At 37.2% G+C, this 14,144-nt stretch overlaps 1 protein-coding gene across 1 annotated transcript in view; it reads right to left on the reverse strand.

Moving 5' to 3' along the window:
- The window catches only part of IQCK (IQ motif containing K), a 34,622-nt gene that overhangs the window by 12,030 nt on the left and 8,448 nt on the right, over positions 1 to 14,144 (reverse strand). The window contains exons 5-8 of the mRNA XM_026053955.1: positions 13,205 to 13,257; positions 13,008 to 13,085; positions 6,510 to 6,594; positions 2,430 to 2,541 (exon numbers count right to left, since the gene is read on the reverse strand). Coding sequence (XP_025909740.1) covers positions 2,430 to 2,541; positions 6,510 to 6,594; positions 13,008 to 13,085; positions 13,205 to 13,257 — 328 coding nt within the window. The remainder of the gene's footprint in view (positions 1 to 2,429; positions 2,542 to 6,509; positions 6,595 to 13,007; positions 13,086 to 13,204; positions 13,258 to 14,144) is intronic.

Below are 14,144 nucleotides of genomic sequence, written 5' to 3' on the forward strand. Positions count from 1 at the left end.
TGTTGAGGAAATCAAATGTTTTTCAATAGGAAAGCTTGAAAAAGATGGAGAACTTATCAGTTTAGAACTTTATGTTTTCTAGTACTACAAAAAAGCAGCCCATCTGAAACCGCTGAATTCCACACAAGCACAAGAATCCAGCACGTGTTTAAAATGTTATCATTATCCCCAAGCGCCTATTACATTTATAYTGTATGAAAAGGGGAAAAAAGTCAAAATTTGAAAAAATGAAAAGGGCTATTCTGTAACTCCAGTTATTACAATAAATCTTACTAGAAACAGAGCTGTCCTTTCAGATGTGTGAAAGGAGAAATTCCTTTTACCTTTAGGCAAAGATTTCAGAAGATTGCAAACACAAAGGGAAAATGCAGGGAACTTTCACGTCATACTTTCAGCCCTTTCTACTTGTGATTGATAACACAGATTCACAGAATATTTAAGGTTGGAAGGGACCTCTACAGATCATCTAGTCCAACCTTCCTGCTCAAGCAGGCACACCTASMGCATGTGGCACAGGGTGGCATCCAGGCGGGTTTTGAAGACCTCCAGAGTAGGAGACTCCACAACCTCCCTGGGCAGCCTGTTCCACTGCTCTGTCACCCTAACAGTAAAGAAGTTGCTCCTCACCTGGAGACGGAACTTCTTRTGCTTCAGCTTGTGGCCATTACCCCTCGTCCTATCGCTGGCCACCAGTGAAAAAAGCCTGTCCCCTTCCTCCCTGCATTCTCCCTTCCTGAACTTATACATATTAATCATATCCCCTCTGAGCCGTCTCTTCTCCAGAGAAAACAGGCCCAGCTCACTCAGCCTCTCTTCATACGAGAGATGTTCCATTCCCTTAATCATCCTGGTTGCCCTTCTCTGGACCCTCTCCAGAATAAATGCAATGGAAAGTACAATAAAAAGTGAAAAATAATTGCAGTGCAATAGGTTAATGATCTGACTGCTATTAATTCTTTTGGCATTTACAGAGTAGGGATTTTTTATAATTAAAAGTTGTTACATCATCTATTAAAAACCACTTCTGAAATGAACAATTTCAGAATATTTGATGAGTAAAATTACTAAAGAATAGGAAGGATCTAACCATCTACAACAAGCTCTGCTTATTACAGCAGCAGCATTAATATGTACTATTTATGTCTAGAGATTCTTTCTGTAGCATCTAAAGCATATTGTGAGAATACACAACTCCACAAGGACACTGTTTCACACTTGTGCAAGAAAACAGTAACTCCACTTATTTAAGAACAACTATTAGGTTTACATACAATTTACAAAATGAAACAACATTTGTGAGGAGCCCAAAAGGGAGTATTCCATGCCTCCATTTAAACTTTTGATGTGTAGGAATTGGGTACCTTGCTCAAAAGCTGAAATAATGAAACACCGAGATCGTCTATAGAGACAGGACAGACACACAGTGACCCACAGATATTCAATGCTGAGTGAAAAGCTGCCCAGATCATTAGGCAACACTAAGGGGAGACGGTTCCTGTTATGMGGAAGGTGAATAATTTCAGATGGAGCATCAATAGCTTGGGAGTCATTTGAAATGTACAGTYGGGAGTCTTTCTGGATAAGAGGCATCTAACTGACCATGGGGCAGTATTTGTAAAGCCTCTCACAGAGGCCCTCACTCTGCAGGGACTCAAACATAAGTCTTGCTTAAGCTTCTGAAAAAATACAGCTTAGCAACCTTTTCTCACTTTTACCCGTGACACATAATTCACATCCCTATTCTCTGTTTGAATATGGACCACTGAGGTTGATAAAATGTGGACCAGCGGAGGAGCTAGAGATATTTTCAAGTGAATTGTTCTGCTTTAAGRGACAAGGAAACAGGGTGAACAATCAGAATTATATGGCTGTGCTTGAGTAAGTAAAGAAAAACTTTGTCTCTATGGATGAGGCCTTGTTGACAGCCAGAGCAAAAGCAACCCCGTTATGTTGTTAGTTGTTAAAGCCACGTGGCTTGTTTTCCCTTGGTAATTATACATGGCTGTTTGGGTTTGTTTTCTTCTTTTTGAACTGTACAGTCCAACTTCTGCTATAAATAACTACTGGAAAATATCAGTGTAACATCTACCAGATAGAAAACACAGTGCTAAACCTGTCTGATAAAAATGAGAATTTAAATCCTCTATAGTTCRTAGATGATCCTGCCCTAGGAAATACTGTGTCCCAACATATCATAGTCCTACACTGGCCTTGTACTGCATTTTTCATTACTGTTTTCAGCTATTCCAGCAACTAGCTTAGAATAAATAGCAATTGTAAAGAAACAGCAAAACACTTCAGTCAGACATCACCTTTGGTTTTCACTTCTGATTAGTGTTCTACAGCGTGACATATTTCTTAACACATAGCATAAAAATTAAAACAATATAAAAAAAAAAATCCAAAAATATCCAATTGAGTTAACTTACCTTTGGCTTCCTGCTTAATCCAGAATTCTTTCAAATTTTGAATAACATTTTTCTCCTCTCTCAATTGTTTCTGCCACTGACGGAGGAGTTTTACCTCAGGATTACGGCGGACCTGGGAAAGAAAAATAGAAAATATATCTCAAACTATATATGCATATGGATCCCAGGAAGGTAAGACATTTTTTATTTCTGTAGGGCTGTAACTGTGGAAAACATATGACATCCATCATTTTCACAGGCCAGATGTAAAAGCACAATCCCAGAGGTTTACAGTTTTCTACTGACCTAAWAATAAACCCCATGTAATTGACAAACCCACTGAAAACATAAATACGCCAATTATCAGATCATTCTGATTACCAAGGACTCCTGAGAATGTGACTTGAGTGAGATGTTTATTGAGTAAATTAACATTTAAGCATTTTACTGATGGTGCTAGCGCCTTTAGAAAACCACAACACTATAAAACTAACCCATTGACCAACAATAATAGAGCATGAGAGGCGCATGAAGGGTCATACAGCAGAAAATTTATTCCAGCAAATGAATTCACACCTGCTACCAGCTGCAAATAGGCTTAGTGACAACCCCAGCCATACAAATTTAACAAGCAGGGGAGTCATTAATCCATTATTTAAAGTATCTGGAATGGACTACATGATACGTATTCTTTGCCAGTCATCCATACGAAGGACTTAAATCTGCTTCCATAGAGCACAATGACAAAAGGCACAGGCCTCGCCTTCATTTAAGATTCAAGTTATATTCTTCTGTTACTCCTTTAGAGCTGTAGATTCTTGCGGCATGGATTCTACTTACCTGAGTAAGAGTTAGTTTTGCATCAACTGCTTTTACTGCTCTGCTACTTAAACTTGCTCAGCGCAGGCCTTGATTAAACAGCAGTTAAGTATACTTGCCAGGTGTCCTCACTGGCACAATTCCCACAATTTCTATACCAGTGCTAGGAAAAATACAGAATAGATGCAGTCCCTCCAATAGAAGGGACAAGAGGATATACTATTTATTAGATTAGACATAGATRTTACATATAAAAAAATGCCCTTATGCTTTAGGACTTAATGTCTCTGTATTCTGGCTAAAACGGAATAACAAATGGTAGAAACCAGTAGAAATACTCTTGTTTTTTTTCTAGGATACATTTTTGCTTTCAGACAGTCAACTACTTAGAAAACTTCTTAGATTTATTTTATCCTTATATGATATAGTAATGAGTTTGCTAGGTTATTTGAACTCTATTCCATTACCTCCGAGTTTTCTCCTGCTTTCCTGGGATACATAGAGAGCAAGACTTGATGTTCTCACTGGTTATAAATTATTTAGCCAAAGTATTCTTTTTAGAATACTCTTGTTAGCAGAAGAGCAGAAATACAATGCAAGGTTTTACAATCAATACAAACAGGCAAGACTCTTGCTTGGTGACTTGACCTCAGATACCTCCTAGGCCTCTTGGAATATCCCATATATTTGTTCTGATGACCAAATTCAGTAATATCTTCCATTAAAAATGCATAATAATCTTAGAAATTTAATATAAAATCTTAAATGCAAAAAGAAGATTACTCTTATTAGCAAATTTCTTTTATCTAGAAAAAAATTAATATTTGATGGATTTTTTTAAAAGGGTTTTATTTCCAAACATAGTATATAATCTCAAATACTGGGGAGTTTAGATTTGCACAAAACATTTCATCTCTTCTATACCATGTGAACTCTTTGATTAGCAAATTTACAGAATATACTTTATTATTAATGTGAATAATTCCCACTTAAGCTTAGCGTTCATTTAATTTACAAGAAGAAATAATAGTAAAATGTTACTAATTATTTTGATTCTATATTCTAATTTCAATTAATTTTCTTTAAAACCCAACTTCCCCCAGATCTACTAAGCTGAAACATTATAGTTGGATTAACTTTCAAGACGTCCTACATTTCATAGCTACATTTTCCTCTCTGTTTTGGGACGTGGTTTAGAATTACAAATACCATGGTAAAAATCTTAACATTAATATAGCAAGGAAAGATAGTGACCTTCAGAACTTTTGCTAGAAGCACAAGGTATCTGAGCAACCTTGCAGTGTTCAGCTAAAATAACAGTTATTGGATAATGGCTGCCTTTGTAATACTCTGTGAGGATGCCTGCAGTGATACTGTCCATGCTAATTAATGTTACTGTCAATGCCACTGCTTGTTAAAAGAAGTATCAAAGAAAACGAACAAACAGAAAGTGTCACAAAAATCCATCAGTCAAGGAGATCATTTCAGAGTATTTCACTGTATTTGTCAGCATGGTAGATTATAAAAGCCACTCTCCTATAATCTTGCTTGTTAAAAGCAGGAAAAAACCTTAACAGAAAGTGTTGTATACTGACTTATTTACAAAATATCTGGTACTTACAGACACAACTTCCAGGAGGAAAGCTCAAGCTGTAAACTGGAATCACACATAAAATACCCTTTCAAATGCTACAGATCAATTTCTGTACTTGCAAATATCTGTATTTAGGTTTTTATTAACACGATAGAAACCTACAGTTGTTGGCAAAGCTGCACAAAGGCGACTAGGACGTGCAGACTGAAGRGCCCACCGCAGTCTGCTCTCTTCCCTGCCCAGCTGCTGTGCTCCACCTGGCCTGTTCTACACCATGTGAATGAGGACAGTCATCCACTGATTCCCACACCAATACCACTCCTCTTCAGTGCAGCCACTGTAAGAGCGTCTAAAGACACATAACAAGAGGCTTTGTGTTTGAACGAAGCTGTCAAAGGTAAGGGAAGCTTGGACATTTCATGTGTTTCTGAGTCAAATACAAAACAAAACAGTACTGAAATAAAAGACTGAGAATGCACACAGAGGAAGGAATGGAATTAAGGTTATATAATCTACTGACTCCTGCTTCTGCTTCCTTTCTCATCCTTCCTTCCTTGCTTATGCTGTTTCTCCAATGCTTTTCCCCCTCTCCAGTCAACCTTTTCCTGTCACCCATAGTTGTTTCAGTGCTTGTCTTATCTGCATTCAAATCAGGGATTTTCCTGGGCTCAGCAAGGATGTCACTAAGAGTAATTCAAACATCAGCTCTCTGCTTTACTATCAGATGACCAGATCTGGTCCTGGTGGAATTTTAGAGTTAAAATTACAAGGAAAGGTCTGCTCAGGCTCTCAGCTGCAGCCTGAAACATGTCTAGAAAAGGTAGATTCTTCAGATAATCTGTGCTAAATACTAAGAAGTCTCTTGAAATCACACGAGAAGTACGAATTTTCAAAAGCTGGGCTTGCCACAGCCAAATTTATGATGTGTTTTGGTCTAGGCCGTTACTAACACTCCTTTGTCAACAAAGCCACCCAAATCTCAAGTGTCTTTAATTTCCAAGCATTAAAGCATTTCAAAGAAAGGTTTGCCCGAATCTATTCAGTAAGGCCAAAATTAAGTATTTCTTACCCTAAACTTAGCACTGCCATCACTCTCTATAGCAATATCAGCTAGTTTTCTTCAGTTACTTTATGTGCCTTAACCTTCCACATAAAACGGGCTATTATGTTCCTTTTGCATTACTTGTATAGTATGGCTTGGAATATCTGCTTACCATTCTGCTTTCCCTGAATAACAGCCTTGTTCCTCTCCTACACCTCCTGTCACATTCTTTGTCCCATTTTTTCTCCCTTGTTTTCTACGCTTCTATTTCTAACTGACCTCACCAAGCCTTGTGTGTTTGTGCACATATCCCTGCATGAAACAAAAAATAGTTCATGCTTTACTAGGTAGTCAAAGATCAACTCAAACACATGAAAGCTGTTCAGTGTTAATTGTAACTTTGAAAATCAAATTTGTGCAGGTTTTCTGTTGCTCAGGAAAACAAGAAGATTACATCAGCATAAATGCATGTGAAAAAAACAGTCACTAGGCATCCTATGCATAGGAGCATCCAAAGCCAATGAACCGTGGGGGGCTCTAGTTATTTATAGTACCTTCTACTTAAAATTTATGGAAGGATTTCCCCTAAGGCCTTCACAGTCTTACAGATTCAACATCAAGCAAAATAATTATAGATTACTCTTACCAGATAACCTCTCCAGAATGACTGAATTATTCTGCTCGCTTCTTTTCTAGATAGAAGGAGAGACAGGGGAAGTGGTGGCCTAGGACTAAAAACAAAATTTTTTGTAAACATACTTTAAAATTACTTTATTCCTTAACAGCATATCTTATCAAAAAAGAGAAAGGCTGTTTGTGACTTTGTAAGATACAATTTCTCATTGCTCCAAGATAAAAATGTGCAACAAATAGCTCCCTTAAAATACATCCTGTACTATACTACAGTACAAACTTTTTTTCCTTAAAACAATAATACAACCTATCAGGGGCAGTAACAGCCCCAGTAATTGGCAGATTCACAAATCCCAAAATAGTGACCGTTTTATCAAAACTAGGGCCACATGCAGCRTCTGCTGGAACATTCTTTATACCATTTATACTACAGAGACACATGYATCAGAATGTTAAAAGAAATACAAGGTATGTATCCAGTCTTGTGGTTAGTGACTATAACATTACTTCTGCCATTTCTTTTGGAAAAATTTTACAGTAAACTGGGGCTCAGGCTAGAAGCCTTGGCAACTTACTTCTYCCTTTTGCTTAGTATTTTTCCTATTTGCCTTTGCCTCCTAAGCTTCCTATGCCCTGAGCCCTTTCTCTTAGGGCTTTTCTTCACTGATAGAATGTTTCAGCTTAAAGCACAACCTGAGCTGTTACTTAATACTGTACCAACTACATCATTTGAGTTGGTATACTCAGCTAAATTGGTCTCATCATCACGTCAGTTAGGTTTTAGCCTACATTGATTTTATGTGAAAGAAAATCTCTGGAAGAATAGAAATACAGCAATAATAAAAAGCGGCCTCTCCATTAAGCTAAACAGCTACAGCTCTGTGAACATTAATTGGCATTCCTACTGCTTGAGGGAAATCATAACTGCTGGACAAGCAAGGCTTCCCAAGCAAGCTGCTTTTTATAATCTCACTTAGAACTAAAAAGATGGACAGGTTTTGCTGACAGACCCACAACCTCTACTCTGTTTTTGATCTTTCTGAAAACCAAAACTTCATGTGGGAAAATGAGAGAAATAGACCTATATATTTTACAGCAGCTYTACCAAAGGTGCGGGCTTTTCTCTTTGAAAGAACACTAGTCTCTRAAGAATAGAAATTGCTTCTAGTATGCAAAGCTACTCTGTTATTTAAAAAAGAATGCAAAGGAATGGCAGTGCTGTGTAGTTTATAAGCCAACACTAAACTGGAGAACGCAATACAAAAATCGAGAAAGCCAAACAGGACTTAATTTTCAGCTCAGCAGACACAAGGAAATATCAATCATATCAGCAGGGCAGCTTTAAAGAACAAAAGTCATGCCAGGTCCCTTTCTGTCTAAGGGAATATACGCAGTTGGCTTCGGGTCAAATAAAAATAGAAGCTGAGCAGAGGCAACCACCCATCAACAGTGAGGTAGGGGAGGAATATGTCATTTGTGGCAGAAGACAGCTGTATCACTCAAAAAAGATTAAAACTGACAGTAAAATGTATAGTAACTACATTCTGCTTASCTAGTCTTTGATTAGAGATAATCTTATAAGCCCACACATTAATGATTTTGATATTTATTTTGATAGAGATATGGGATATACTGTGCAACTTAAGTTGCACCTGTAAGATCGCATCAATAGAAAAAAAAAAAATCAGGATTCTTGCACTTTACCAAATGTGAATAAAGTAGACACCAACCAGAGGAAAGTTTATTTTCAAGAAATATTTTCTTCCTTTCTGAACAATCAAGCTTATACAGATTCTGATTATGTGAGATAATTACATAACATTATGCAAATGGAATATGGCACCCAGAAGATATAAACCACACTTGCATTAAGTAAATGTACGGGGTATTGAAAGAGGCTCCCACTCTAGATATGAATAACCAATTTCCTCTTAAACTGGAGCTGGGTTTCTCGATGAACTTTATATACTCAAGGAGGGAAGAAAAAAGTATATTTTTCTTTCTTGTCAGAAAAAGAGAAAAGCCAACATGCAGAGGTTTATAATCACCGATGGACAGTGTACACAGTATTTTTATCACAGGAATCACCAGAAGCCTCAATTGTYAGTGAGCTCCCAATCTATGATAAAAATGTAAAGTTTGACTCCTTCCTTTAAAGGTTTACTGAATATAACAAAGATAATATATGGAAAAAATTAATCAAAGTTTTCACTATATATCATCTAGGATATGTCATTGCTGGTTTTAATCAGCTCCATTTCCTCGTGGTCTCCACTCTTGCAGCTAACCAGCCTTCTTGCCGCTACCTGTCYGCGGGATCAGGGCACCAGTCACACGCACCGGTAAGAGGCTGGTGTGCAGGGACCRGCACAACACCCAGGTACGGCGTTGGAGCCGCCGCCGGAGCACACGGCCAAAGCCCTACATCCTTCATTTGATTGTGTTGGCTCCTGTTCTTGTATATTTATATCATGGAAAACCACAAAGACTTTGAATGCATCTGAGAAACACAAGAACATCAACAAAGACCAAGTTGATGCAGAATTCAGAAAACGAAAGAAAAAAGGAACAGACAAATGACTGGGGACAAATATAGGACACACAAGGAAGTGAACATGGTGTTCTGCATGATTTTTAAAAAGAGTTTGATAAAGTCTGGGATTCTGAAAGTACTTCCAAGATGCAGATGTTGGTCTGAATAATAAAAAATTGCTCTGCAAATTTGAGACTTTTTATTTCCACTGTTCTTATTTTCAAGAATATTACAATAGTACCCCCTCCTTTTTACAATTAAGTCTTTCTTCTTACACATCTTTTCAGCCACGCAAACTGTGCAACAACAAACCTCAAATAAATAATGGAAAAAAAGGAAAAACATAAAGCAAACGAAATGTACACTGAGGTTGGGTTTCAAGGTTGCTTTAGAGACAGCCTAGTGAAATACAGCAGTGTACAGAGAGTAATCTGCAGCAACTGGRCACATTAAGGGAAGAAAGAGATCAGCCACCCATGCTAAATTACCCCTATTGGCCATCTGAGAACTGACAATGAAATCAACTGTAAAGGCAGCTGAGACCAGCAGACGCTGCCTAATTAGAATATTGTGGGGGCAGAAGGGGAAAAAATCCACGTGAGTGTGTGCCTATAAACATATTTTGGCAAGCCCTTCTTCGTATTTAGTGAACATTTACAGGCATATATATATATGCTATCTGTCTATATCTATAGAGACATATATATCTGCTATATTAAAGGTATGATAAATCTATTTACTCCCTACCTGCACATTTGTTTTGAAACTTGCCAACAAATAACCCAGGAAATGGGCCTTATGAACTGAGGATGAAGAGATACCTCTATACAGGAGAAGGAGGAAAGGCAATTTTTTTTCAAATTAATTCTTACAATTGAAAATTTATTTATAAAAGCACCTTGAGTTCTTGCAGCCTCTCTAAAATATGCATATAAAGACTAGTCTTCAGCAGAGGCAAAACACATGCCTCCTCCAATCCCAGACCTATATGCTCTTCTCTTTCATTGAACCTAAGGGTGRAAGCTGAACTTGAACAAGACAATATTATTAATGTGACAGTAAACTTTTATGATGCCAATATTGTGCAGAGCAGTGAAATTTTCTTTTACTGTGTTCATGCTKTTTTAATTAAAGATTTCAAGAAGGTTGGGAAAACATACTCGGGTCACCCAGAATCAAGCTAGGCCTTTTTTAAAAAAAGCAAAACTTAAGAGGTTCAGGGCACAACACAGGCAAGCCTTTCCTTCTCCCCAATTCCACACAAACAGCTTGGTTACTTGTGACTGAGCTCCACTGCTATTCAACCAGGTTCAGGGCACAACACAGGCAAGCCTTTCCTTCTCCCCAATTCCACACAAACAGCTTGGTTACTTGTGACTGAGCTCCACTGCTATTCAACCAGAAAAAAAAAAAAAAAAAAAAAAAAAACCACTGGGAAATGATGACAAAAGGCAACTGTGTTGCTCATTTGCATATTTACAGGAGGAGAACAAAACAGTCAGGCTTTAATTCTGTTTAGTTTGCTTGAATAAATGAGTTGTCTTGAATGTAGGAACAGGGACAAGTGTAAATATCTAAGTAAATTTTGTTCAAAGACTTGTGTTAGTTGCTTATTAAAGCCCCAGTTTTCTCTCATCTGAAAGGTACGGTTATTCTCCAGGACAATAAATATTCTGTGTGCTCCTCCAAATGAAACGGAGGTTGCCAGTCAGTGCTGAGGCTATTCCTTCTATTTCTTCTGAAATCTGCTTTAGGAATCAAGTATTCCCAAAGGATATAATATTTGTCAGTGTTATTGCTAGCACGCTCCACACCTACTTCATCTACAGAAGCCAGCTTCAAATTACAGCTAGGCTGTTTGCATTTAAAGTTCTGCAAACAGATGCACCATTTGAGCTTCCTTCCGAAGAAAAGTAGGCTGCAAGATCTCATTTAGAAACATTATACTGAAAGTAAGGCTCATAAGACTGTGGCTTTGACTATTTTTTAAAAAAAAAAAAAAAAAAAAAAAATCACTTCAGCTTCAAAGGAAAAACTGGAGGCACTGGAAAACAGCCAAAAAAAGTCATATTCAAGTATGCACTATATTAAAATAAGCCAGATCTCTGTTAGATGAAGCAAAAATAATTATCCCTGTGATTTTTTTCTAGTAAATATGAACATTGTTTTGTACTAATAAGCTCYTGTTTAATACAAGATAATGATGCATTCGTATTTAACAAACCTTTCTGAATCTTTTACAAATTTAGGCATGCAACTGAAAAAGCAAAACAATTTATTCCTTACAAATTTGTAGGAACATCTTCTGCTTCTTTACCATGCTTGCACCATCTAAATATTTAGAAGGGAGTTTCACATCCAAATTTGACCAGTGCTAAGTATATTGTTTCTTACATATTGATAAATCCTCATCAAAAACTGAAAACTGCATTACAAAAATAAAAGGAGAAACTACAAAAAGAAATACTGTATCAAGTAACTTTTAAATCTCATGTCCACAAGGACATAATAATAACAACCTCTTTTTTATCTATAATATTGGAGATACTTCACTTCGCTCTAATAGCAAGTATCACTCCTAAAGAAAACATTAAGAAATCTGTAATTCAAAATATATTTAGAAAAAGATGCTTTTTCATTCAGGGTTTTAAGGATCTAGATCTAAATCTAGAGAATTTAAGATCAAGTAAGTATCAATTTAAATAGGCCTTTGACACTTCAGTGTCCTTGTGGAGCTGTCACTATGATATTTAGGAGCACAAGTCCTAACAGAAGCTATGAGTCATGCAGGCTGCGAYTCCACAGTGTATTTCTCTTGTTGGCAAAGCTGACTCAAGCAGTTCCTGCCACCACCTCTGTGTCTTACTGCCTCATTTGTTCTCTTCACCTTGCCCCTAGCTCTTCATTTTAATCCAYTGTTTATGCCAGTACAAAGGCTTATGAGACTCTCAGGTGAACCAGATCAAAGAATTGTAGTAATATTATCAACATTTATGCAAASTCTCACTTCTATTTTTGAGAAGCTGTTTTCAATTCAGAGGATTCAGAGGTCCCTGATTAGAAGAGCCAAGTAAACAGTGTGACCACCATTCAGGTCAGTTTTGCTTCTGAGAGAAATGTCTATAAAACCACAGCCTTAGTTATTTATCTTAGGTACTCCRTCCTCACAGTTCAGCGGTATCTAAGCCAGCTTACTATTCAGTGGTTCTTTAGCTATGAAATTCTGTGTAACAGTCTCACTCCATTTCACAATCCAAAGTGTTATTTCCGAACTACAAAATCCAGGACCGTGAGACAAGCCCCAGCAGACTAGATAGCAAAACTCTTAGCTGTGAGGCGTCCCCCATCAGGGGTATATTTGGCAGCTGGACAGTGGGATGCAGCAATAGGTTCCCAAAACAAGTCACTCTCCAGAGATGTCCTTCTCAATACAGATACATCTCACACAACTCTGATCAGATGACTACCATTCAGATCGCCAAAGCTGGACTAGATAAATCCCAGCTGTCCATGCCTTCTCACCAATTTGTCACYAAAGGCCTGTGAATGCCAACGCTCTTTCCTCCAGCAGAGGCAGCAACTCAAAATTCTATGCATCTTCTAAAGGATTTTCTCTAAAATTTCACAGGACAAGAGATCTGAAAAGCTCAATCCTCATTTAGACYGCAAAATGAAGTGAACATATATACGAAGATATTTGTCTCTGACTACYAGGCTATCAGAATACCCCGCACCCTAAAGAAAAGGAAGTTTAATTATACTTAATTAACAGTTCCATTAATGATCCTGGTACAAAACACTTTGCAACTAATGCACTATCAAGTTAGAAAGCATCACATAGTTAATTATTTGTTGCACGAAGTAAAGGGCATTTAGAGGGAACAATTAAAATGCATTTAAGCTCTATTAGTGCTTTGGAATAACCAGGGGAGAGGAACACAAGCAGAAAAGGTTACTCCGAATAGTGTGATAACTTACTGCTCCTTTAGCCAGTCGCTAACAAAAGGAATGGAAGAGAATGCTGTGAATGACTCATCCTTCCTCTTCGGGTTCTTGCTGATTTAAAAAACAAAACCAAAAACCTCAAATTAATCTAAACTGGAGCATTTCTGTTTGTAAATTAATGTCTTGGAATCATCAGACATAATTAATTGTAATGACAATGATTAACTTACTTGTATAGCCACTCAGTTAGGAAATCACAGGCAATAAATTTGGTTCTTTTTCTCTAAAACAGAAAAGAGTTTGAAATTGTTTATTATCTTTGGATTGGTCACATATTTTTACAGGTGGAGAGGAAGAAAAGCTAAACTGATTGTTTTTATTAAATACACAGTACATTATTCTGYGTACTTTAATATTAATATGGCCAACAGTCAAGGCCTCAGCCAAAATTTAGAAATTGCTCTTGTGGAAATGCTTCCCAGGCAGATTTAAAAAGGAGTGATTTTTTTAAACACATTTTGATATTTAAATCAATATTTAAAGATCAAATATAAATACATAAACATATCTAATATGTAAAATTACATATAATATATAAAATTGGTATTTAAAATGATATTTGCTATGGTATACCTATAACACATCTCTCTGAAGGCTATTCTTCCTACATTGCAATCTCTCCTCAAAGAAATTAACAGGACTGGTGCATAAAAACACATTGCATATTATTTCCCACTCTGTTCACTCTTTTATTATTACACAAACTATTTTGTTGTTTCCAAAGCAGTTAAGACAAATGGAAGGAATAATGGGKTTTTTTTTTGTGCTGGGAATACTCAGGCACCCATGTAACAGTACTGCCTGGCTGCTCAGTCAAAATTATCTGCTGGGGAGTTCGGAGCAGAGGACACAAAGAAAGCTTCTGTATATCCCCAGCCACACACACGACAGGCAGCCAAGAAATCAGGCAAAAGGACCAGAGCCTGGAGCTTTGGATCAAAGTTGTGCCTTTTGCTCCTAATTCCAAGACTTCATCACTACCAAAGGCAGTTTCGGAAAACGCTTTGCAGAGACTTATCCTTAGTGACTCATGCAGGCAGGACCTGCTTAGCTTGACTGTTCTGCAYTCTGTAAAATAAGTTTTGGGGTCAAAATTCAAGGCATAAATGT

The sequence above is a fragment of the Nothoprocta perdicaria genome, unplaced genomic scaffold (genome assembly GCF_003342845.1).
Source record: "Nothoprocta perdicaria isolate Ctin4 unplaced genomic scaffold, notPer1 scaffold_12, whole genome shotgun sequence".
NCBI lineage: Eukaryota > Metazoa > Chordata > Aves > Tinamiformes > Tinamidae > Nothoprocta > Nothoprocta perdicaria.